The 25,745-nt window shown below is 42.0% G+C and overlaps 2 protein-coding genes across 4 annotated transcripts; both read left to right on the top strand.

Moving 5' to 3' along the window:
* Positions 1-1,589: 1,589 nt before the first annotated feature.
* LOC311506816 (rho GTPase-activating protein 27-like) lies at positions 1,590-23,221 on the top strand. Of its 3 annotated transcripts, XM_084570908.1 has the most exons (22): positions 1,590-1,719; positions 6,213-6,325; positions 6,623-7,599; positions 12,460-12,681; positions 13,684-13,866; positions 13,939-14,094; positions 14,207-14,281; positions 14,409-14,492; positions 14,601-14,678; positions 14,789-14,869; positions 15,052-15,117; positions 16,715-16,782; positions 16,991-17,078; positions 17,364-17,465; positions 18,175-18,273; positions 18,387-18,459; positions 19,001-19,117; positions 19,688-19,786; positions 19,946-20,023; positions 20,241-20,375; positions 20,601-20,706; positions 20,872-23,221. In XM_084570908.1, the coding sequence occupies exons 2-22, from the start codon at positions 6,295-6,297 to the stop codon at positions 21,050-21,052; spliced, it is 3,099 nt and encodes a 1,032-aa protein (XP_084427034.1). In that variant the 5' UTR covers positions 1,590-1,719; positions 6,213-6,294; the 3' UTR covers positions 21,053-23,221. The 3 variants fall into 3 exon arrangements, with proteins under 3 accessions (XP_084427034.1, XP_084427036.1, XP_084427035.1); XM_084570910.1 differs by lacking the exon at positions 15,052-15,117; XM_084570909.1 differs by lacking the exon at positions 6,213-6,325 and having other exon boundaries at positions 1,678-1,719.
* Positions 23,222-23,877: 656 nt separating this feature from the next.
* dnaaf19 (dynein axonemal assembly factor 19) lies at positions 23,878-25,260 on the top strand. Its single transcript, XM_084571461.1, has 3 exons — positions 23,878-23,883; positions 24,352-24,500; positions 24,901-25,260. Exons 2-3 carry the CDS (start codon positions 24,355-24,357, stop codon positions 25,001-25,003), a joined length of 249 nt encoding a protein of 82 aa, XP_084427587.1. The 5' UTR covers positions 23,878-23,883; positions 24,352-24,354; the 3' UTR covers positions 25,004-25,260.
* The last annotated feature ends 485 nt before the right edge of the window (positions 25,261-25,745 follow it).

The raw sequence follows: 25,745 nt of genomic DNA, 5'->3' as shown, positions 1-25,745 counted from the left end.
AGAACGGCCAGTGTAAGAGGCTGCTGGACTCCAACGAATGGCTGTGTGACTGTCAGGACGGTTACTACGGAGACAAGTGTGAGAAGAAAATAGACACAAACATGGCCGAAGAGTTGAAAAGATCTGTTCCCCCGCGCTCCATCACCACCACACAAGGAAAATTGAAAATCATTGAGTCCAAACTGGATAACATCACGAGCATGATGTCATTTGTATTAGCAGGTTTAGGCAGAAGATTGACTTAACAGGGTTGGCTTTACCAGGATTGACTTGAATCAGTATAATTTCAATTATAACAGCCTCCATTTGAGTGCATAAAGACTTATTGAATATGCGTTACATTCGAAATATGGGAGAAGGCTGACTAAAATGTCACAGTGACACAAAGATTCTTCCCAAATTACAAGCTTTAATCCAAAAAGATGAAATTATTATTAATTATTATTATTAATATAATTATATTATTATTATAGATTCAAACAACATTGTTGTTTCCTGATTTGCACCAAACATGTAAGAGAAAACATGAAAGTAACAGCTCCACCATGCGAACTCTGTCTTGACGCCTCTTGTAAATTTGCTAAGTCAATAAAAAGAACTGGATCTGAATCTTGAAATAACTGAGTGTTGATTCTTTACTCAGGAACCAGCAGCTGGTACAAACTGCAGCCATGTGGCACCTTTAACTCTGATAGATTTTAACCCTGATGGTCAAATGCAGCTCATCTGGCTGTTTTTGAGTCTGGAGTAAAAAACTAAACTCTCATATGGTTTGAAATCTGCTGTGATTTAGGGTTTCTTATCCTTTTCCATTCAGTTACTCTTTAACTCCCTGTCTTTCTAAGTTATAAGAACCTTTTCAAGCCCTGTTTTACATTTAGATTGTAAATATTTAACTGAATACCACTGACATTTAATGTCATATTATCATAATTGTGCATGTAAAATGATAATATGTATGTTAATAATGGGTATAAAACCCAGAACAATGGAATAAAACGTAGTTCAGTGATTAAACATTTGCTTATACAAGTTATACAAGTCAAGAAACTTTATTTCTACATTTGAGGAACACGGCATGAGGCTTGCGTGCTAATGTTATAAAGTCTGTTAATATATTTTTGAATGATTCTGTAAAGTCAAACAGAGAGAAATGCAAAGGGAAATGTCAAAAAACCACACGTTTGAACTACACATCAGGTGACTACCTGAATATACTGAATGACCAGGTTATTCCATCAATGGATTTTTTCTTCCCTGATGTTCATGGGCATATTCCAGGATGACAATGCCAGGATTCATGGGGCTCAAACTGTGAAAGAGTGGTTCAGGGAGCATGAGACATCATTTTCACACATTGAACTACATGATGCACCGCCTGCATATGACCACCAGAGGGCTCCCTTCACCTGCATTGACAAACCTGCAGGTCTGACTGGGACAAGAGGAGGAGGAGGAGGAGGAGGGACAGGAGGAGGAGGACAAGCTGGAACCGGCAGGTCATGGGCGGGTCCAAAGAGTGTATGTGTGTGTGTATGTGTGTGTGTGTGAGAGAGGGAGAGAGAGAGGGGGAGAGAGAGAGAGAGAGAGAGAGAGAGAGAGAGAGAGAGAGAGAGAGAGAGAGAGAGAGAGGAACCTGTTGGAGTCATTTGGACTTGCCCCTTCAGGAATAGGAGAGAAAAAGCAGATGAAGCAGGATGGTTCAGACTTTTACTGCAGGTAAAACACAACTCTCTCTCTCTCTCTCTCTCTCTCTTTCTCGCTCTCTGTCTCTGATTACTCCGGTTGGTTTTGGATTTAAAACCTAAAAAGCTAACAGAACAAAAATCTGTTTCCTTTTAGCTCTGAGACACAACTTTTGGTTTGGTGTGTGTGTGTGTTTGCTGTGCTTGTGTGTGTGTGTGGTCGGGTGTGTTTAGTTCAGAGAAAAACACCATGTCCCGATTTAAGGCTACACACTGAGCATGTGCGGGAAAAATGACAAAAATAAAAAGTGTATCAGGCAAAAAAAATAAAAAAAGAAGAAGAAGAAGAAGAAGAAGAAGAAAACTTTGTTGAGCAATGACTGAAACACGGAGTATTTTAAGATAGTTTCATGTGGAAATGGGAGAAAGAATTGGAAAAAGAAAAGTCATTCTCGTCGTGGACTAACACCAACGTGTCCCTGAACTGTTCAGATGTTTTTAAAAAGACTTTTGATTCATAGACGCGGCAGTTGAAGGACTAAAGGAAGAAAGAAGCTTAAAGAACAACTAGTTCACAAAGTTATTTATCTATAACTAATCTTTTAGCGATAGCAACAACCTGCTAAACACATACTAAAAAATACAATCAATAACAATTATTCACATGCACTACATGTTTAGATAAATGTCAGTGTATGTGTTGCTTATATTCATCCTTAACATGTAGAAAACAGACTGTTTTTAAAAGGTTTAAAACCGGTTATTTCTGCATGTACGTCATAAAACATCTAATAAGCCAGTAATCTTTACATTTTGATAAGATTGTTCTCACAAAACATCACATCTAAAGATTAAAAGAACTTCCATGTTCACGTCACATGTGTCTAACTTACAGCACGTTTCTCTTGTCAAATATTTCTGCTGGAAATAGTGTCGTCAGATTTTTATTTATGTGTAAACTGCGGTACGTGGACATGCTTCCATAATGCATACAAAACACAAACACACTGAAAGAACAAGCGTTTTACAACACAGTATGGACTCATTTTACAGTGAAAGAATCTCGGCTACGTGTTGACACTATGGATCCAATCCTTTCCAGATTTGCAGTGCATGCTGTGTGTTTACTGTATGTACCACCTGGGGACGTCAGCAATCAGCCACCCATTTTAGTAATGTTGGTGATCGAACCCCATGATGTTCGGTGGAAAGGTCAGGGAGGTAAACCCTGTCTGTTTAGTCACTGATCACTTCAATGGGTCACCATGGTAACTGGCCGGTTAATAAACCTTGAGCTTTGCTCTAGAAGGGTTTAATCTGTGATTGATTTTAACATTGTTTCGTCGACGACCAATCGGAGAGCAGCGTTTTGAAGCAGGGTCTGAGTAGAGGAGGTTCCCAGGGGACTGTTAGCGTGTTAGTCAGGGTCCTTAGCTGCTTTTGAGGAGGTTTGTTGAAAGAGATTGTAGAACATCTCCAGGAGGTTGTGGTTGGATTCTAGAGGATGTAAAGATCCTTCATGAAGATGGAACCACATTTTTTTGGTGGGGGGGTGTCTTTGAGGAGGTTGTAGAGGTGCTTAATCTGGACGTAGAAATCAGTGAGCTTCTTGTAAAGGGTTTGGGTTCTTTCTGAGTCCCTTGAGTGGGGTTGTCGGGATACTGTAGCAGCTTTTACTGGTTCATCCAATCTTTCAGCTGGTCTTGAATTCCTTTGTAGAGTTTCTTTCAGCATTTTCAGACTCACTCATGCTTTCAAATGTTTACAAGGCATTCAATGAGAGATTGGTGAAAGTGGTGTGGGGGTTTGAATGAAGACAGCGAAGTCTCGGGGGTGGTTACTGAGGTTGTAGAGTAGGTTGGAGATGCCACTGAGAGTAGGTCTCAGGGAAAATTGTTGCTGAGGAGATTTGGGAGTTTTCTTTAGTGACAATTATAAGGAGGTGGTTGATATTTTTAGGAGGCTGTGGAGGAGTATAGATTTCTGTGTGAAGATTGCAGGCGTTGCTTGAGAGGGTGCTTGAGTAGTAGTAGATAGATGTACGGTAATTTCAGTTTTCATTGAAAAGTCTGGGCTTTAAGGAAGTGAAAGGGTTTGAAGTGAATCTTGAATAGATGCTAGAGGTCCTTGATGTCATATAGAAAGTCCTTGAGCAGGTTGTAGAGATCCATAATGAAGCTCCTGGTGTCTTTGAGAAGTTTCCAGATGTACTTAAGAAGCTTTTGAGGCCCTTGAGCGAGTTAACGGAGCATTAAACACTGGTAACGTGCTGTTTCATGAACAGTTTGACAGCAGACAGCCAATCAGAGATCCGTATTTTCTGTGTGTGCTGCAGATGTTTAGACAAACATGTTGGTGTTGTCGTCTGAAGTCGATGTGGTCAACTCTGTGCATTCCTGTGAAGCCTGTGTAGGAGTCAGCTGATGGATTTACGACAGTTATTTTTGTTCCTGCTGTTCGTGTGACCACACCCACTCTCAGGCCAAAGGTTGAACTCCCTGAGGATGAAGACCGCTGCGATTGGCTGCTGGGTTCACGATGTTTGTTTTTTTCCGGGGAAGTTCTCCTTTAAATTTCTCATCTGCTCTGATTGGTCGGCGGGGCGTGTCCTGCCACAAACCCTCGACCTCGGTTTGATGATTGACAGCTCCATTTATTTTTTCTTCAGTCCTGTGGTCGCCTAGAGCGGGGTGCATGTGTATGTGTGTATGTGTGTGTGTGTATAGGTCACATACCAGCCTGGTGGTGTGGGTGTGGCTCATAGTCATGGACAAACAGAGAGAGAGAGAGAGCGAGAAGGGGGAGGGGCCACTGCATTCCAGCATATCAGAGTCTCACACACCTGAAACTCACCTTAGCCAGGTGTGTTTGTGCAAATCAGGGATTGTTATTTCAGAATTGGAACAGACTGAGTTAATTCAAGTAAAACATTACACACAAGGTGTAGTAGATAAAACTAAACCACGTTAGTCAATCAGAGACTTAAAGTTACTTTATGTCGATGACTAAATCAATAATAAATATCTGCAACATCTAAAATCAATCACAGCGTAATCAAGCGGACAGCAGCACGTCAACCAGGAACGTGGAGGTGTTACCAGGGGCCTACACTAAATCTTCAGCAGCTGAGGTTTTCTGAAGCTAGGACAATCGGATGACATTTGATCTGTGATTTTTTTATATGTGCATGGAATAATCAAACAGTCCCGCTGAACACCCCGACTGAAGTTACACTATTGTTCCTTCACAAAGACAGGAAACACACACATGCACACACACAGAGGGGTGGAGTCTATGCTGCCGTGTGGGCGGGTCTTCCACCACACAGGAAGAGCTGCTTCCCTCTGTAAACAGCTGGCCTGAGATCAGCCTCCTGCTATTGTTCTGTGTGTGTGCGTGAGTGCCTGGCTCAACGGCTGGCGGGCAGGAAGGTTCAGTTTGAAACTCATATCAGGAGACTGGACTGAATTTTTAACGTCCGTTTCAGACTGACAACAGTTGAGTAAATTCACTCTCTTTGAAAGCGTCAGCAGGAAGGAGTATATCGACTTCATGCAGATCTGACTTGACGTGATGCATGCTGGGTTGAACAAGTTCATTTTAACCAGTCATATTCGAGGTCTATGAGCATGAACAACCCAGCATGCATCACGTCAAGTCAGATCTGCACAGATCTGCATGAAGTCGAACACGCCTAATGTCTCATGTCAGCTGGAATATTGCTCAAGAAAGAACACATGAAATGAATTAATCCTTCCAGGGCAGCTAACAGTCTGCAGACTTCAGTTCAAGTATTAGACTCCGCCCACTTACCTGTTCTTCTCATGTAGAGGGGCGGGGCTTATCACTAAATAGGATTGGAGTCTCCTGTGCTGCTGCTGAGCTCTAAATGATGGAAAACTGACCAGGGGCTACTTTATGCAGTGATTGCGATAAAGGTAAAACCTTAATTTGTGTCAACGTTCAACTTACTGTTAAAGTTTTTTAATCAGTGCGTCACAGACTGGATGCGACCAGCTGCTGAATGCTGTGCTGTTTTGGTGAACTGTTTTTGAAGTCATGTGAAAGTGAGGCTTTGCGTTGCTTCAGAGCTGCCCGCGGAGTGCAGGGCTGATGGTAGTTTGACTTGTTCAGACATGAACACAGGAGCAGAGAAACTCATAACTGTCATTCTTCTCTGACATTCTGCGAATTCACTGTGCAATTCAATCTGTGATCTGATTAACCTCTAGAAGCAGAGACTCTCTAAGAAATCAGAAAAGAGATCCATTGTGGTTTTGAGCTGGGTTGAACAGGAGGTCAGAAAGAACCACCAACAGATCAGTCTGATAAAACAAACACCCTGTGGACATTCAGCATAGATCCTCTGTGTGTTTTAAGGTCTGTAGTTGGAGTTGTATCCAGTTGCCTCACAACACTGTTGAACTGTTGTTTGCTCATTACCTGTTCTGTGTTTTTCTTTGTTAACAATCTCAGTTGATTTCACTTTGAAATAAGAAATTTGAAGAAATGAATTGATCTTTTAAGGGGGCTGACGATCAGGTGTGACCTTTGACCCCTCACCTTCAGAGTCGTCTACCTGAGGTGGTGGGGGCCTGAGGAGCCCAAAATGGCAGCAACCTCCTCCCTGCTCGGTCGAGGTGAGTTAGAGACGCGACAGCAGGAGTGTTAGCATTAGCCTTTAAACATTGCTAATCTTTCTAGTAGTGCTGTCAGAAGTAGGGACACAGCTAAAGTACTAACCGTATCATCAGTTAAAGTAGCAGGTGAAGGTAATTGCAGCTGTCGGAAGAATAGCATTAGCAGTGGAGCTAGCAGTGACATTAATAGTAATGGTGTTAGCAGAAGCAGTTAAAATGACAGCGATAATGATGACCACAGTTAGCATTAGCATTAACTAGACTTCTACTTAATTTCCTCCCTGCTTGTTCTTTCAGGTCTGGGTCTGGTCTTGGTGGAGTTCCAGTATGAGTACAATGGACGGGACGGGGAGCTGGTCTCCATCAAACCCAATGAACGCTACGTCTTGCTAGCAAAGACCAACGACCACTGGTGGCAAGTCCGGAAGGACAGCAACTCCAAGCCCTTCTACATCCCAGCCAAGTACGTCAAGGAGCTGCCGGCGGACTTCCCCTCACCGCTGGACTTCGCTGATCCACCCAGTCTTGAACCGGTGCTGCATCCTGTAGTAGCTCCAGTCCCCGTCCCTGTACCTGTACCGGTCCCGGTTCCAAAGCCTGTGGAGGACACCAGCGCCGCTAAAACTAAACCGGGGGATGAGGTGACGATCCGGCTGAGACCTGACGCCTCCACCAGACACCTCAAAAATGAGAACCGTATGTCCACATTTGGTGTCCCACTGGACTTCCACGACCAGATCCCTGGGGGGGTGCCAACCCAGAAGCATCCCAGTAACCCTCTTGCTGGTCCTGCAGACACTGGAACCACATCAGGGACTACAAACATGGTAGATAGCAAAAAGCACCCACACCTCTCGGGGTTCCTGGACGACCACAAGGATTCTGGGAAACCTCGAGTTCCCAGCTTCAGTCCAGCAGACCCGCTCTCCACACCTCGGCCCCAAACACAGCCCATACCCGTGGAGACGCCAGTAGTCCCCCCTCACAACAACCTCCACAACACATCCTCACCGTCCGTAGGTCACCACAACGACCAGGAGTCTCCTATAGAGCCAGAGGAGGAGGAGGAAGAGGAGGTTGCAGAGGAGGAAGAGTCGAGCATAGAAGAGATTGTGGAGGAGGGGGATTCACTGAAAGATCAAGATTCAAACCACATCTACGAGTCCATCCAGGACCTGAACCTGGACGTGGAGGCTCTGGTTGGAGGAAGAGTGAGTCCAGGAGCTCCCCCTGAATGTGAACCTGAACCTGCACCTGTACTGCCCCCGAGACAGGTAAGACACCTTTCAGTCCATGTTCCTGTGAAATACCGTCAGTCACCGATCAAAGATCAGATCAGGTTCTGAATAGGTCCGGTGAGTCATGATAAAAAAGATACTCAGAGTCAAATTCATCTTCATACCAATTCAAGAAAAACAGAAAGATACCAAAATCTATCATTATAGGTATGAATAGAAATGAAACACCCGGAGTAAGACTAGTCAAATAAATTCTAGTTCAAAGTGCTGCTCCATAAATGACTGATTATTAGTTTCATAAAGATTTGACCTCCTGAACATTGTTCTCGAGTAAACCGCATCTGACAGGAAGGAAACATCGAGCTGAGACAGAAATAGCGGCTAATCTGACAGAATGAATACAAATATGTTTTTAAGACACTCATTATTTATTCTCTTTATACTCGGCTGAAAAACCACTGTTGTTTCATTTTTTTTCCCCAAGAATCCAACACAAATGTCTTTTTGTCGGGTTAAAAAATGCAATAAGAAAATGTGGTATGGACATAGTTGAATTTGATATTTAATTTGTCTGATTTGTGCTACCTCAGTAAAAGTAACAGATGTTTTTGTGTTGCACTTGATAAGCCTGTAGTAAATACAGTAGCATGGCAGTGAGAAAACAAATGCTCAGAGCCAGAATCAGAGTGACTGTAAGTTTCGTCTGTCTTTTTTCATGAGACAGCCTCTCGGAGACTCAGAATCACATCTGATCCCTGTTGTTGTATTTTGTTCAGTGAAGTTTGTGAAAGCTGGAAATGTCTCTGAGTTGTTTCTTTCCTAAAGTCACATGTCCGTGAGTCTGTTTCCTGCCTGATCTGAGAGTTGGCAGACAACAGCGCTGTTGAAGAGATTAATCATTTATCAGTTGTTAGCGAAATGCATTAACAGAAGTGATTAAAGTAGATCAGGACGGTCACATTTCTTCTTCCAAAATAAAAGCCCTCTGCGGTCACTTCCTGCCGTGTCGACAGGAAAGTCAAAGAAGAAAAAGAAAAGGCTGTTTCCTCTTTTTATTCTTGTCAGAGCAGAAACAAATTGCCAAACCTTGACCTCCAGGCCTGCTGGAAAGCATTTCATTTTCTATTTATTGATTTTGTTATAGATTTCAGTCAGTCTTCTACTTTTATTTATTGTGTTTGTTTAGTTTTTTTTGGGATTTATTATCAATTTTTTAATAATAATAATACATTTTATTTATAGGCGCCTTTCACGACACTCAAGGTCACCGTACAAATTGTTTAAAATAAAACACAATTCAATACACTAAGACACTAAACATCTGCTCGAGTGTGGGGGATGGGGGGGCATTTCAGGGTCTGGTGATGTCACAGCAGGATGTGATGATGTCAGCAGGATATAGTGATGTCACTCCCGGCAGGATGTGTTCAGTGTCGGACAGGAAGCTGGGGAGAGGGCAACGCGGCAGCGACACTTGCAGGATGAAACGGGAAACAGTCCCACAGTAACCTGACACTTGTGTGTGTGTGTGTGTGTAACTGGTCTGACTGGTTTGTAATTGAATCGCGTCTTGCATGTTGGCTGCAAAACACCGTGGACTCACTGTTGAAACATACTGAAAACACTAAAGGAAGCTGAAGTGTCAGTTTAAGAACTTTTTCTACTGCATTTAGTTGAGACACAGACTCATCTGAGCTCAGTGAGGCTGTTGTAAATTAAGCTGTGAGTGAAAGTCCTGAGATAAATAACCAATGCTTCCACTCCCGTCAACCGTCTTCTTTAGTTGCACAACCTGAAGTCGTTGCAGAGGATACATTGAGTTTGAACCACTTCAACTGACGTTTTTAAACCTTGAGTGAAGCTGAATGATAACCATTCGATAAGTAGTTCAGGCTGACCACGGAGTCAAGCTCAGCTCACAGGCCCAGCTGATAGTTCATCTGTAAATCAGCGCAGATTTAAGTTGCTTTAACTTTCCTTCTCTCAGGAAGCTGCTTTGGAACCCACCTCCACCCCAGCTCCTCCTTTAATGCTGTGTTTGTCCATTAATGTCAATGCTGTGTCATTGATGCTTGCTCTGTTTTGTACTTTTCTGTTTATTCACTTCAAGTTGAACTACTTCACCTCTCATGCCCGGCTTTGTTTATTGTCTGAGTCTGACTGGTGTTTGAACCTCTTTCAGAAATTATTAACCCTTCTAATTCACTCAGCTAAGGAGTGGCCCCATAAACCTTGTTGAAAAAAATATACGTCATATGACGAAAGATATAGGGCTTACATTTCTGAACAAACAAAAGAGAAGTGTATCTAAGTCACTGCCACTTTAAATGTATATACAGATACAGATACAGATACAGAAAGCTTTATTAATCCCCAAAGGGCAATTCAGTTTCTACAGTCCACCATCTAGACATACAACCATTCACACAAGAATAGTATATAGCAGGAGTGGCATGATACGGCCTGGGTCCAAGTACAATTAATAAGCAATAAACATCAGGAAGCAGAATAAATAATGATAAAAAAGAATACGATTAACCACTTGTCCTGATAGAGAATAAAGTAAGATAAAAATAAGATAAAAATAGCAGCCCAGAATAAAAGGTATTATGTGGTTATTAGAAACCCATATTAGTAACTAAAAAAATGAAAAGTTGCCAAGTTAAAAAATGAGCAATAAATAACTGAATAAATAAACGCATCAGCATAAAGTGTGTCTGCTGAAAGAACTGAAAACGGCTGAAGAAGAGATTGTAGTGAATCCCTGATACCTGCTCCAAGACATGATGACCGCCGGACATGTTTTTCCACAACCCCTCTGAAGGTCACTGTGGTGTCTGGTTCAAAGATGTCAGCCACAGAACCTTTAAGTCCTTAAAGATCTGAATTGGACATCTGCCAACAAATCTGTTTCTGCTTCCTGGTCTGTCCTTCTCTAGGTGCACAACACAGTGGAGCTCCCCACCAGGTTTCAGAGTCTCCTCCTCAGGAGGAGTCTCCAGATCCTTGTTTACCAGCTGGATTAAACAAAAATGTATTTATTTTATTCAACTTTCAGTTAACCCTCCGAGCTTCACATCAACACACTGTGATGAACCTGCAGGGCTGCTGAACAATAAGAACCCTAATGAATATGACTCTGATCAGATTATTGCTGCTGAACAGATTTTTTTTATTCTCAGTGTTGTTGTTTTCCTCTTCGTGCTGTAGAACAGCAGGCGGCAGCACCGGGTTGTGTTTTTGCCTTGTCTCCAAAGACCAGAAATTAAAGACCAATGGACGAGCTGATGTTTCGTTTTGTAAAATGTTTCCTGAACACTGCGATCAACATGATACTACACTCAGTCTGTGTGTGTTCCAGGATGAGCTGTTTGTTTTAACACGCAGTGAACTGCAGGGAACCGTTGTCAACAGTCAAGCACTAGAAGTCTTTGACAAACTTGTGCAAATTCTTTAAAAAGGTTCTCTGAATGTTTGAGCAGGATTAAATCCAAGGATCAGCTTGTAGGCCGATGTAGAGCAGGAGTAAATAGACAATGGTCAGATTTGGATAAATTCAAAAGAATCATTCCCAAAAATGTTCAGACTATCCACCAAGGAGGGGCGTGGCTACATGTGTGTGGGCCGGGCAACCGCCTGCACGGAGACAGGGGGGCGGGGTTACATCCTGCAGAGATCTGTCAGTCTGACAACATGAAACATGTTCAGTTACATACTGATTTTAATCAGAATAAAAAACATTCTGGCTTTATGTCTGAAAGAGTTTGATGCAGGACAATCCTCACAAATACTAAAACAAACAGATGTCTTATGGGTAAGTCCACTTTTACTGGCTAGTCCTTTAACTCTTGTCAACCCTGTAATTTATTTTCTTTGCAGATTCATTCTGTTCAGCAGGTTTGTAGCTGTAAAGTCCAGCTTCACCAAAAATACGAGAACAGGTTTGAAGTTTCAGAGACGAAGCTGAGCTTTCGGAGCTGAGAAGATGGATTTATTCAGATTCATGTGAATGTCACTTATTGTTTAGCCCCAATACAAGATGGTTTAACATTCAAATCTGATCATGGACTCAGCTAGTCTGTTACAGCTTTGTTTAATGCTGCAGGTCTGTCTGCAGGGACATAAAGATAATAAAAATAAAAAGAAGAATTTGACATTCAGTTTAAAGCTTAAAGAAATATTTGTCAGAAAGGTTTTTATTGTTATATGTGCGCGAACATTACTCATGTTGGGACGAGAAGTCTCAAAACAGAGATTAAAGACTAAATGAAGATTTAATTTTCAGAATAAGTCTTCAGTGAAAGAGTGTAAAGCTGTGTGATGTCCTCAGAAGTGCCGAAAACATGGCTGTATGTGTTTGTGTGTGTTTATAAAACATGGGAGGAGTTCTTCCTGTTGGACATCAGCACGTTCTCCCAGAGAGAGAGGGAGATGATTGTTGTTAATGAGGACAGAAAGCAGCGGAATTTGTACATAACATGAAAAAGTCACGACATCTCATTTTATTATTTATTTATTTGATTTTATTATGGTATTTTTTTTTTTTTAAACCTGGTTCATGTTGTCACTCCAGACTGTAACTGGTCCTGAGTTCTCTTAGAGTGATATTCAATCTGTTTTGAACTTTTCACCCGTTCATTTCTGGTCTCTGTTGGTCATGCTTACTTTAGAGCTCGGTTGAAAGATTTAGAGAAAACTGAGCTGAAAGTATTTGTGACATAAAGATGAGGTGAAATTGTTGAATAGATTTATGGCTACATCTATTAAATAGAAATATATTCAGTTCATGTTCAGTTTCAAACATGTGGCAAATGATTCATTTAGTGAAAAAAAAAAAAAAAAAAAAAAAAAAAACACTGTAAAAGTAACCTGGATGATGACTTTCTCTCTCTGCAGGACCACAGCTCGCTCGGCCCCAGCTCGCCCATCTACGCCAACGTCTCTTCTCTGAAGAAAACATCTCCGCCTCAGATACCTGTCTCTGCAAACTCCCCGCTGTCGCCTCCGTCGTCAGACCCCGCCCCCTCCACGTTAAGTCACACCCCATCGTCTTCAGGCTCCTCCTCCTCCAGCATGATAAGCCCCGCCTCCCCAGTGAGCCCACAGGACGAATGGCAGGTAAGGCGACGTCGGGCAGGTGTGTAGAGTTTTCACCGTTTCACTGAGCGCTCTGCAGTGAGGAGGGAGTAAAACTAAAAGACATTGAAGCGGACGCGTGGAATTTTGGTTGTGACTGAGGTACTGAAATTGAGAGATGATGTTTAAAGAATGACTGAAAGAAAAGAGGGAGGCAAAAAAATGTAAGCAGTGAAAGGAGAGGAAGTGGCTGTTGTCGGGAGCAGGAATATACATTTAATTGAGTTAACACGATGAAAGAAACTGAAGTGGCAGTCCAGGCACACAACAGACAACCACACAACAGGAAAAAATAAGCCTGGAATAAGTGAAAGTTGAGATAGTAGGACTTGTTGAAGTGTCATATGAGATTTACCTTGTTGAAGTGTCATATGAGATATTAGCAATAAAAGATATTAAAGTGAAAGGATATGAAGTGGTGGATCAAACTGAAGGAGAGGAAGATGACAGCATCCACAGGGTTAGCTTTGACAATAACAAGAAAAGCTTAGAAGGAGTTGAAAGGAAAGAGTGACACTGGTCACGTGCAAAGTGAGAAGTAAGCACTGAGGACAGTTGGAAGTGTTGATGACGTTGAAAGCACAGATTAAGCACCATGCTAAATAAGACATACCATGGTTTAGTTTTTATAGTTTTGTTGAACACTTGTATTCTTATTATTTCCGTATTAAGGTCTCACATTACGTTGAGTTTGGATTCTGCTGCGTTCATGTTACTGCAGCTCAGAGGTAATTAAAGTTTGATCAGATGTAATCTGAGCTCGTCGGGTTTCTTTCAGTCATCACATGAACAGTTAAAGCTTACGTGCTTCCAAGGAAGAGGAAACCGGTCACTTCTTTGCTTAGCTTCAACTTTTACTCACACTGTTGTGATATTTAGGCTGAATCCTGAGAAAAAATGTCCTCCTTGCTAGAGCCGCACCATCTAAAGAGCTTTGAATTGTCTGTTTAAACCGTTGTTTACGAGTAAACCTTTCTTGTTCAGGTGCACACTGATAAGGACAGCGGGAAAGTGTTCTATTATAATCCTGTGACCAGACGGACCACCTGGTCCGACCCGCGCTCCCCTCAATCCCCGGTGTCAGGAGGCGCGGACCAGTCCAGGGGGAGGGAACAGGGTGGACAGCTGATCTCCCCCTCCCCTCTGCTCTCCCCCACCTCCTCTCAGGTACAAACCACCACCTTTCCCTGCATTGTCGGGGACGAACTAACACGCTAACAGCCTCCTCCTTCCTGTCAGGGTTCTTTTGGCTGGGAACAGCTGACGGACGAAGTCTCAGGGAGATTTTACTACCACAACCCCACCACAGGAGCCGTGTCCTGGACTGCACCAGAGCCACTCCCCTCGTCATCCCCCCCAGGACCTACAACTTACAGGAGGCAGGACAGCAGCCCGGTACGACTCTGGTTTAGATCATGTTTCAGATCAGTAAAGTCAGAATATGTGGGTCATAGACAGATGCATTTTAAACAGGAAAAATGATTTTTGTTTATTTGATTGTTTGAAGCCTCCGCTGCCAAAGGAAGATTATCCTGTAGACAAAGACAAAGACAATGACAACATCAATGCTGTCTTTACACCGGTATGACACACAGACTGAACATGAAGTCCACTTTTATCTCACATGTGAATCTTTCATTGGATTTGGTGAACTGACCAGAGTGTTGTCCAGCTTTTAATCTCCAGCTTGTGCCTGCTTCTTTTCCCAGCATCCTCAGCAGCATGTGGGCCCGATACCTAGAGCTCAGCTGGCCCTGAAGGACACGAACAGCTCCCAGCCGAAGCAACAGGAGGTATCAGTGGAGATAAATTAATAGATCAGTGATCCTGTTGGTAAACCAAGTGGCTGGTGAAAGAAAGTTCAACCTGACTGATTGCTGCAACTTCTGTATTTACCCCAGAGGCCAATGGGAAATGGAGTTTCTGAGGAGGAAAACGTGCTGCAGATCAAGAACTGGAGACACAGCCTAGCCGAAGACGTGAGTCCAACCAGGACTTTTGCAAACTAGATTGTAACTTGTGAGCTTGAACCATCTTGCAGGACTTGGAGTTTGTAGACACTTTTTAAAGATCGTTGTCCATGTTCCAGACGTTTGCTCCGAGCCACAGAAGGAACGTCTCTGATCTCACTGAGGTGACCAACAGAAGACACTCCCCCGACAGTCCACAGGTATACACCGTTGTCTCAGTGTTGCTGTTCTCTCATTTACTTTACATTTAGACCTACTAGTTTACCTGCCCGTCATTCATTCATTCATTCATTCATTAAATAATACATTAATTCATGCCATCGTTCATTCATTCAATCATCTGTCAACGCCTCATGATGTCATCCTGTACTCCCTCATCAAGCTTTCTGATAGGTTCAAACTGAAGAGGAATCGATCCAATCCGTCAGCACCCCCCCGTCAGCAGCATGTAGGTCCTGGGCTCTGATTGGCCCTGAGTGTATGTTGGGTTGTCTCTGTGAGACATTAGGGGAGATTATACTACAGGTCTGGTTGTACTAACCTTTGTTCTAACACACAGAGTCTTTTATTTGTCACCTGACGGGAACTTTTTGGGCACTTCAGTCTCAGGGTGAAAGATTTTAATTGAAGGCGATGAACACTCTGAAGGTAGACGTCACTGAACAAGTGTGAAAATGTGCAGATTCGACTGTAAGACTTTTGCCCAGAAAGTTGCTCAGTATTTTGTTACTAACCCTCCTAATCACACATTAATAACCACTCATCATTTGGACTCAGAGTTCTTCTGTTGGCACTGTTGTTCGTTTTTCTGTTGGTTCTGTTATTGGTTCTACTGTTAGTTCTACAGAGAGTTCTTCTGTTGGTTTTGTTGTTAGTTCTTCTGTTGCTTCTGCTTTTGGTTTAACTATTGGTTCTGTTGTTGATTCTGTTATTGTTTCTACAGAGAGTTCTGCTGTTGGTCTTACTGTTGGTTTCATTGTTTGGTTCTTTCGTTGGTTCCACTATTGGTTCCGTTGTTGTTTCTACTATTGGTTCCACTGTCGGTTCTACTCTTGGTTCTGTTGTTTCTACTATTGGTTCTGTTGTTTCTACTGTTGGTTCTGTTGTTCTGTTCTGTTCTTGGTTCTCGTGGTGGCTCTGAGATGTCTGTCCTAGGCTTGGTGCTACTGATCTTATAATCATTATGGACCCAATTTCTAATTTTAGGCTGAAATTTCTAAACAAATATCCATGAAACTTGGTTCAGATATTCATACTGGAGTCTGACAGTCCAGATAAGATCAGATCAGACATTTGTCTCAGACCACAAGAGCAAAAAGAGCGACTTATGTATCTAAACAGCAGCTATTGGACAAATGCGTTGACGGCACCGTAATGGATGCACCAAATAAACAAAAGTCATACATGTATTATATATGTACAGTATGTGGCAGAGATTCATATGTGACTGTGGATGTTAGCATTCGGTCTCACGGAGCTGTTAACATGGATGTAGACTGTCAGTGTCAAATAAACTGGAAAGTGTCAGATGAGTTCAAGGATTGCGCAACAAACCAGAATAAAGGCCACAGACTCTTAAAGGAGTAGACCTCATCACCAACAGTATCTTTAAGCTTAGAAAATGCTAAAAACCTTCTTATGAGCCCTCTTGAGTTTAAAGTTTGTTTAGCTGTGCTTGTGAACTCATGAAATCTTGGGATCTTTGAGAAGTTTCATAGGTCTATGAGGATATTCTGCAGGTCACAGAGGATACATTAGGGTCATTGAGGACTTTTGAGGAGTCTTTCAGTAGTCTTTAGGTTGTCTCTGAGTATAAGGCGGTCCTTGTATCAGCTTGTACAATTTCTGGGTCTTTAGGTATTTTAGAACGTTTCCGCGACTGAACAGAGTAATGGATAAAAAATGAATGAGGTTAATAGGAAAGCCTTCAGGCACAGATACCCGCTCACTCACCGCTCCCATGTTTACAGAGGAGTCACATTTCAGAGCCGACCTGCAGGTATAGAGAAAGCTGAAGACTCACCCCCCTGTCTGTGTCTCTACAGGGACACCTGCTGGAGAAAGCAGGAATTATCAACAAGACCAAAGTGGCTGATAATGGCAAGAAGATCAGGTGAGATCCAAAGACTAGAGCTCTCATTCTGCCTCAGTTTGTCTATGAAGTCTTTAGAGAATAAAAACTTTCTCTGATCTCATCATGGGACATTCTTATGGTATAAAATATGAGTAGAATCATTTTCTGTCTGCTGTTTCTCACCTGATCTCTTAAGCACTTCCACATTGAGGAGCTGTCACTTAGTGTTTGAGTTTTTGTCGCACAGGAAGAACTGGAGTCAGTCCTGGACGGTCCTCCATGGCGGGATCCTTACGTTCCACAAAGACCCCAAATCTGCTCCAACTGGAAGCGCCGTAAGAACCAGTCAAACACACTGGAACAGACCTGCAGAGGTCGTCAGTGTCATCAGTGTTGTATTTATGTACAAGTAAACACTACAAATGTTAATGAGTTAATAACAGCAATTCTAAATACAAATATAAAACTCTTACAGAGAGACTATAATCATTTTTAATGAAAACTGAATAGTAAAACATTCTGGCAGTAAACCCTTAAATGTTCTGTTTACATGGTGAACTGGATTACAACGTTTATACACAGTATGATGATGATGATGATGACAACTTCTTTTCCCTCAGATGAAGGCATCACAGATTGTCCCAGAGTACACTGTCGAGCTCAAAGGCTCCTCTGTGGGCTGGGCCTCCAAAGACAAGTCTTCCAAGAAGAACGTCCTAGAGGTACGTCATTCTGTTACCATGGTTACAGTCGGCTGTAGAGGTTCCGCATCTATGTTGGTTACATGTATAGAGATCCTCTCTTCATCCATCTCTCGGAGCTGATTTTGAATTTATAGTTGAGCCTCTGGTTGCATTGGTAACATTCTCGTATGTTTCACAGTGAAACAAGCAGAACATAAAAATATTGCTCGTATAAGGACGCTAGCTCCAAGCCTGCTATCAGTGCGGCGAATTTGGAGGTAGGAGCCAAAGTCAAGGAGGGAGTTTCCTTGAGGTACAAGTTTGGGGAACTTTGTGTTTGCGTAATATACATCACCCGTATCAGCTGGTGGGTGTGAAGTGGAGGCCCCTTTTTCTTCTTCTTTTATACCTTCATGGTCTCTGGTCGACACACAGCTGCCGGTCTCTTTCTGCATGGGCGAAGTTTCAATGTGGCTACAGCCTGTTCTAAGATGTAATGGCATAGTTTAAGTTTTTTTGTGCAAAACAACTGTGTATATCACTATATGCAGACAATGTCCTGCTTTACTTATAGATATGGAAGCTGCAGGAGGTAGTTGGTTCTTCTTTTATCTGTTAATATGGTTGCTATGAGTACAGGAGATGTGCAGTCCTCCCATCTCTGACAGTCTTTTGCTATGGTAAAAGCATCAAACCCGCTACGTTGTGTTGTTTCTAACCTCAGCGTCAACTGTTGTTGTGTCTGCAGCTGAAGACTCGTCAGGGCTGTGAGTATCTGATGCAGTACGACACAGAGAGCATCATCTGCGACTGGCTCAAAGTGATACAGGACACCATCAGGCAGCTGGTAACACAGCACACACTGCAAACACATTCATTAGACCTCCGTTCGGAGTTTTCCAGATAATCCTGTGGACTAAAGATATTGGCACGGTCTCCTCATTGATTTGTGTATTTCAGGAACAGGAACATCTGTCAGACGATGAAGACGACGGTGCTTCAGACAAAGAGGACAAAGACAGGAAGAGGACAAGTGAGTCATCTGTCTGGGAATTTAGACCTGGTTGAATCAACCTTGTTGTTCAGCCGAGTGTTCGGCATCGGCAGGTTGAGTTTTACTGAATCAAAGCTCCAAAGATAGTCATTAATGTGTTTCCAAGATCAGAAATCAAAGTCAATGTGGAGGTGGAAATATTACCAGGTGAAACTTTAATTTAATTGAATTGCTAAGTCAGACTGTAAATAGCAGCTGATTCTTCAGATACATTTTTTTTTTCAACTGAGGTGAACAGACAACTTACTTTTAAATATACTACTCTTTTTTACAGGTGTAAATGTGCTATGTTCAGGGGACTGGCCCAACTAACTTTTATTTCTCAAGCACACAAAGGAAAGACTAAATTCCTATTTGCTTGATGAAACATCCGACTTTTTACATCGTCTCCCATACTTAAGGATACTTACTGATGACTTTCTTGGCAATTCAAAAATAAAAACCTCAGTGTGGAGCTTGGTGGGATATCATCAACATTATCATGAAGTTAAAGCTTTTACTTGTCACTGTGCTGTTTCAGCGACAAGGAGTACAGCAGGATCAGACTCTGAGCAGAGACGAGTTCGGACCAAACTGCGGCGCTTCCTCCAGCGGAGGCCGACCCTGCAGAGTGTGAAAGAGAAGGGATACATCAGAGGTAAAAAATTAGTCTGTCTGTGTTCTCTGAACTCTATTCGAACAAAAACAAACACTCTTTATTGTATTAGTTTCCCTCTTATTTGATTTATGTGTCACATACTCAATCCGTGTGTCACTTTTACATTTAAGTATATAAAATGTTAGTGTTGATAGATGTTTGCCATAAAATGATATAAACAGAAAAAATAAAACCCTCAAATAGATCTGACCAGACAAATACAAATATGACTTTATGAGATTTACCAACGTGTGAGAAATTTAACATTTTGAGTATATGTGTTGATTTGTGGAGTTCCCCAGGGTCTGACAGTAAGTCCTGGATCCACTGATCTCTCCATGAAACCTTAATAAGATTCAAAGTCATGGTTGAATACTTTATAAATCTTATTTCTCCTGTTAGTCAGACTCTGGGACTACGTGACAAATGTGATGGTTCCTCTGTGACAGTTCCTCTGTGATCTGATTTCATTTCGATCCTCTGAAGCAGTGCTTCATATCTTTTCTTCAGCACTTGCCTTGCTGCTGTAGCTCTGTACATTTTTAAGATCTTTTTTGCCTCTTCTTTCAGACAATGTGTTCGGCTGTCACCTGGACACACTCTGCCACAGAGAAAACACCACCATTCCCAAATTTGTGGAGAAGTGCATCAGAACAGTGGAGAGGAGAGGTAAACACACAAACATTAGTTCAGTGTTGAAGGAAACAACTGAACTTCTAAAGAAGTTCAGTTGAAAGAACTTCTATAAGGTTTATTGTGTACACGTATTAGAAATCTGAGGGTCTGATGTTATGTGTATGCATAAGCTTGAATGTTTGTCTGGTTCAGGTCTGGATATTGATGGGATCTACAGAGTGAGCGGAAACCTGGCCGTGATCCAGAAACTGCGACACAAAGCTGATCATGGTAAAGTTCAGTTCATAATACATAACAATCAGCTGCTTTTCATCTTTTTAGGAGTTGGACCTGCATAGTAAAGCACTTAAACGCTCATCATCTGTGTATTTCAATGTATGTAGATGTAATTTACTTGTTGATGTAATTACAGTCCAGAGGGTAGCTTCAGGAGATAGCTTTCTTTCAATGTTTTATTCTTATTTTTATCCATCTTTGGTCCCTGCAGAGGAGCACTTGGACCTGGAGGATGGACAGTGGGAGGAGATCCATGTTGTCACTGGAGCTCTGAAGCTTTTCCTGCGGGAGCTTCCAGAGCCGCTGTTTCCATTCAGCTGCTTTGAGAAGTTCATCGCTGCCATCCGTGAGTACTCAAAGTAACACTAATACTCAGCCTGCGAAATGTGGCACCGGTATTTAAACCATAGAGAAGGAAAATGTTTGACATGGTTTGGTAGCAGTCTTCCCAGGATACGTCTGGATGTGAATGTGATAATGTTGCTGATGGACAACACAAGAAAAAGGGTAATTATGAGTTAAAAACCTTGTTAGTGTGTGAAGGCAGCTCTTTGTGTTAATTTCTATGCAGAGGTCCCAGACTACAACCTGAGAGTCTCCTACATGAAGGACCTGGTTCAATCTCTGCCTCTGCCAAACCACAACACCATGGAGCTGCTGTTTAAACACCTGCGCAAGTGAGTTCACTCTAAGCTTCCTGTAGCCAGGACTAACCTAAAGATCAAGGACTACTTTTTAGAGGGAGCTGTGGACTAGTGGTTGGAGACCATAGGGTCTCAAGTTCACATACCCCATTCCACGGCTGATGTGCCTTCAGTTGATATATCTCTCTCTCTACACAGGGTGATTGAGCACAAGGACTCTAACAGGATGTCGGTTCAAAGCGTCGCCATTGTGTTTGGACCCACGCTGCTTCGCCCCCAGACGGAGTCGGCCAACATGACAATCCACATGGTTTTCCAGAGCCAGATAGTGGAGCTCATGCTCAACGAGTTCCAGACTGTTTTCACCCCGAACCAGTAGATGAACCAGATGGACTTCCTCTATAGAGTTCAAGAACCCTGTGAGGAACATCATGGAAACTGCCAATAATCTTCAAAGACCGTCAGAAACTTTGGATGCAACATTTCCTCCTTTCCAACTTTAGTTCACTTGGGACTGAACTGGAACCAGCTGGCTACATGATGCCGATATCTGTATCTGAACCAAGTAAGACCCGAACAGAACCACTGAAACCTCTTAGCTGGTTCTGAAGACCCTGGCATCAGCTTTAAGGCAACCTACCAAAGGGAATATATTTTCTTGGCACCTTAAAAAACCACAGAACATCTCAACATGAACAAAAACTCTTCATCATTTTCAACATCTTTGAAACTTGCAGACCAAAACACTTAAATTTTGACAAAATACAAGTTCGGGCATATTCAGTGCAGAGTGTAGCAGGTTGGCCACACCACACCTAACCACTGTGGCTTAAATGATCCCCTTTGAATTGGAATGAAACCCTCTTGAGCCCTGGATTAGTTTTCAAAAGCATGTACCTGGCACATTAAAATCCCTAAATCCAATTCCTGATTTCAAGATGAAACTACATCTCCAGGGTTCAAATGTGACGAGCTATCCTGAAGCCAAAGCAGCACCTTCACTTTACTTTCAAGGCAATACACCAAAGAGAACACAGTTACAGGGCACCTCAATAAAATCCAAACCAAATTTGTGGGAGCCCTCCCAAAGGTTTGGAACCTCTTTCTCACTCTTTCTCCTCTTGATTTTTTTTTTTTACATGCATGTCTCTGCAACTGTACCAAGCCTTAAATGACCCAGGTTTAAGCGGAGCCACCTAGAACTGATTCTAGGATCTGAAATCCTTAAACACAGAGACATGACAAGCTGCAATGAAGCAACAGAACAATCATCAAACTACGTCCGACTTACAAAGAACTTTAAAACACTCCTTCAGACATTTAGACCTCCACGTCACATCTGTCTCCAGCATCCTGACTCTGTTCAAGACATTAAAGTCCTGCATCTGGATTCTCAGGAGCTCACACCAAACAGGATTTGCACATTTTCCATGGAAAGACTTAAGAGAATGAAAAGAAGTATTTGAAATCAACATGACCGTTCCCTCACAGTTGGAATAAAAGACGCTCAAATGGATACTGATGCCAGTCTATCAACTATTTTCAATTCTCCTGATGGAGTAAAATTTTTATTGATTTCAACCTTAAAATCTAAAATATAATGAGCATTGTGTTGTTTACTTGGGTATCTAACACCTACCTTGATCAGGATGATCAACATGATTTATTACAGTTGTCCTGGTTTGACATCTGTGTGGGTGATTAAAATATAACTTACAAATCTTTTAATGAAGAAAACCTTCCTGACGTAGAGTGGCCTGGTGTCTGGAACGAGAGACACCTCCCTCTGTAACGTCTGGATGGATTCTCAACGGTCAGTAGAGGAGATCTACCTGTTTAGATCTAACTTCAAAGTATGTGTTCCCAGCTTTAGCAATACAGACTTTCAGTCTGTGTTGCATTCAGTGACATTGGAGAACACAGAAACATCATTTTCTAAGTTAAGTTACAGTATATTGACATTGAGCCCATGTTTTATGTACATTTGAAAGGAACAAGACCTTCATCTTATTAAACACTGGATCAAACTTCGTCTTGGTGACGTGATGGTGTTGTCAGACATGTACAGAGGTACAGTAACAAGATAAGTGTTGAAGAAAAGATATGAAGCACTGCTTCAGAGGATGGAGATGAAATCAGATCACAGAGGCACTATCACTTTTGTCAATGCAGTTCCATAGTCTGACTAACAAGGGAAATGAGATTTATTAAGTGTTAAAGACTTTGAATCTTAATAAGTTTAAATAGAGAGATCAGTGGATCCAGGATGTTTCCCTGAGGAACTCCACAATTTACCCAAGACAGAACAAAGAGATTTACAGAAGCAAAGTGTTTTTAAGAAACTCATTTTACAAGAATATTTTTACAGTTTGTTTCCTGCTGTAACAGTGAATTAAGCATATGTACAATGCTGTATGTTTTATAGTGTTGAGTTTATACTGTATGCATTACAGACACAGAACAAAGTTAGCACAAGATAACAGAATCATTTCTGTATATAAGAGGGTATTTTACTGACTGTTATAAAAAATAAAACTGACCTGTAAGACTCTGTTCATGTGTTGCTCTTTTGTCAAACATGAATTGAAAACCTATGAAGAGATTGAAGGCTTCCAGAAATCCAGCATATCTGCAGACAACAACATTAGACATGTCAGACATGTGAACGATGACTACATCTCATTCAAATTTATTTGAAAAGTTTAGCGAAGAGGTAAAAAGAAAATGCAGAAGGACGTGCAGGTTTTCTACATGATATTTAAAATTTATACCAAAGTTTGACCTTTTTCACTCATATATATATAACACACTGTATTAAAATTGTATGAAAAAAACTTGAAATTTGAATATGTGGTAAATTTGTTCCATTGATAAAATAATCTAAATAAATAGAAAAAGAAGCACACATTCTGATCAATGATCAGAGTCAAAACACCTTTAATAAAATACTTAAACATGTATTTATATTGACAAAAGAAAAAGGTTATTTTTTAATGTCCATTATATGCTGGATGACGGCGGTGTCATATGTTTCTTTAAACTAAAAGTTTACTTCCTGATGTTCACAAAACCTAGCTTTTTTTCTGGAAAAACCCAACTGCGCATGTGCAGCCCGTCGTCGTGGAGACGGTTTGTTGTGTCCTGCTCTTGAGGAGACTAAAAGCACCTGAACACAGAGAGACATCGGCACGGGGAACAGATTAAGTCCAGGTAAGTTGTTTGAAACAATTAACCTGCTAAGCTAACGTTACCTAACAGGCAAGAAATCACAGTTGTCTGCTCTCCGGTGGTTAGCTGAGAGCTAACTAGCTTTAGCAGAACAACTGCGTTCGTTCAAGACTGGCACGTATTTTTTATCAGGTTTAGTAATTGGTGTGTGATGACTTTTACTCTGGTTTAACATCTGTCCAGAAATCTTTAAATTAATTAAAAAGTAATATTTAATTCACATCCTAAATACTCATTCAACGTCAGTTATTTGATGTTTTTGCTGGAGATTGTGTGGTTAGTCTTTATTATTTCATAATTAGTTATGTTATGGTATGGTTATGGTATTCTAATGGACTCTGGTGTCCCCTTAAGCAGGTGTTTTATTCTATCATCTTTGACCTGCTGAAATAAACTGTCAACTGTACACACTTAAAACATCTGCAGACTCTACCTGTCTTACATCATCAGGCGATGGCGATGTCACAGCGTGAGGTCATCGACTTCCCTGCGTTGGAGAGGGAGCTGCAGGCGGCCGTGGACTCTGAGAGGAGACACGAGCGAGAGAATGAAGCCAAACTGAGAGCCGTCAGCCAGCGGGTGTCCTACGACCAGTTCAGGTAGGTCCAGGCCGTGGAAGGAGCTCCGGGCCAGAGTGTCCTGGAGACTACTTGAAAGGTCTTGAGGACTTTGAGAGACTCCAGGAGATTCTTCAAGGCACTCCAGTTGACTGTGAAGTAGTTAATGGTTTAGGGGCCTTTATAGGTTTCTGGTTCCAGAAAGATATTCCAGGAGCCCACAAAGGATTCCTTGGACCTTCTGGAAAAATCTGAACTCCTCCAGATACCTCCTGGAACGTTAACATTGCTTCATGATGTTGGAGAGACTTCCTGGTGTCACTCAAGACGGCCCAGGAGGTTCATGAAAATAGCTCCAGGATTCTTTGAAATGCTCTTTGTGTCCCTGAAAACCTCCCTCTACTGGTCCCTGAAGTGTGTGTGTGTGTGTGTCTTTCCTCAGAGACCTGGTGCTGTCCTGCCACCTGAAGCCTCTGGACAGGAAAGATAAAGATGGGGGTCCACGGAAACAACCCTGGAACCCGGTCGCCCCGAGCAGCAAGTAATGTCTGCTCGCCCCGAGCAGTGAGGAACTGTTTGTGTGATGCAATCCACCTTGCAATGTAAACAAACCCAGGAGATGTAAATAGTAGCACAGCTTCAGATGATGTTTTATAATAAACAGAATTTAACAGTAATCTGGTGTATGCTCTTTTTTTCCCCGATACAGCTGCACTGCTACTGCACTTCCTTCCTTCCTTGTCCAGGTACATCTATCTCTACTGTTTGAAACTGAGTGAATGCAGTGAGAATGCAGTCTGTCATATGTAATTCTCACATTGACCAGCAGGTGGTGCAGAAGACTCACAACTGAGGTTTGTTTAACAGTGCAGAAGCTTTAGTTCAACTCAAATAACAAGTATCATCTGGTTTTAATACTTTTCTTTTAGTAGTTCTCGGCCGCCTTTTTTGCAATGTTAAAATCAGTAACTTCCTGATTGATTTACTGTTTTTATTTTATTTTTTTTCGAGTTGCTAAAGTTTCACACATTCTGGCAGAAATAGAAATTACAGAGTTCTCACTCTTTTTATCAAGTGTGTCTTCACTCTGATGTGAAACAGGAAGTGGTCAGTGCTGAACAGGTTCACACACAGAGGAGCAAACACCGGCAAGAGGGCTCACTCTGACGTGTTAGTGGAAACTGAATGCACCACGAGAGTTTGAAATCTGGGGGTTTTTTTTGTGTGTGTGTGTGTGTGTGAATGAGACGGTTCCAGTAGTGGTGGGGAGTGAGTCATCTGTCAGAC

This window comes from Chelon labrosus (assembly GCF_963514085.1).
Source record: "Chelon labrosus genome assembly, chromosome: 21".
NCBI classification, from domain to species: Eukaryota; Metazoa; Chordata; class Actinopteri; order Mugiliformes; family Mugilidae; genus Chelon; species Chelon labrosus.
Note: the sequence above shows the minus strand (reverse complement) of the source record. Positions and strands in the feature narration are given on the sequence as shown.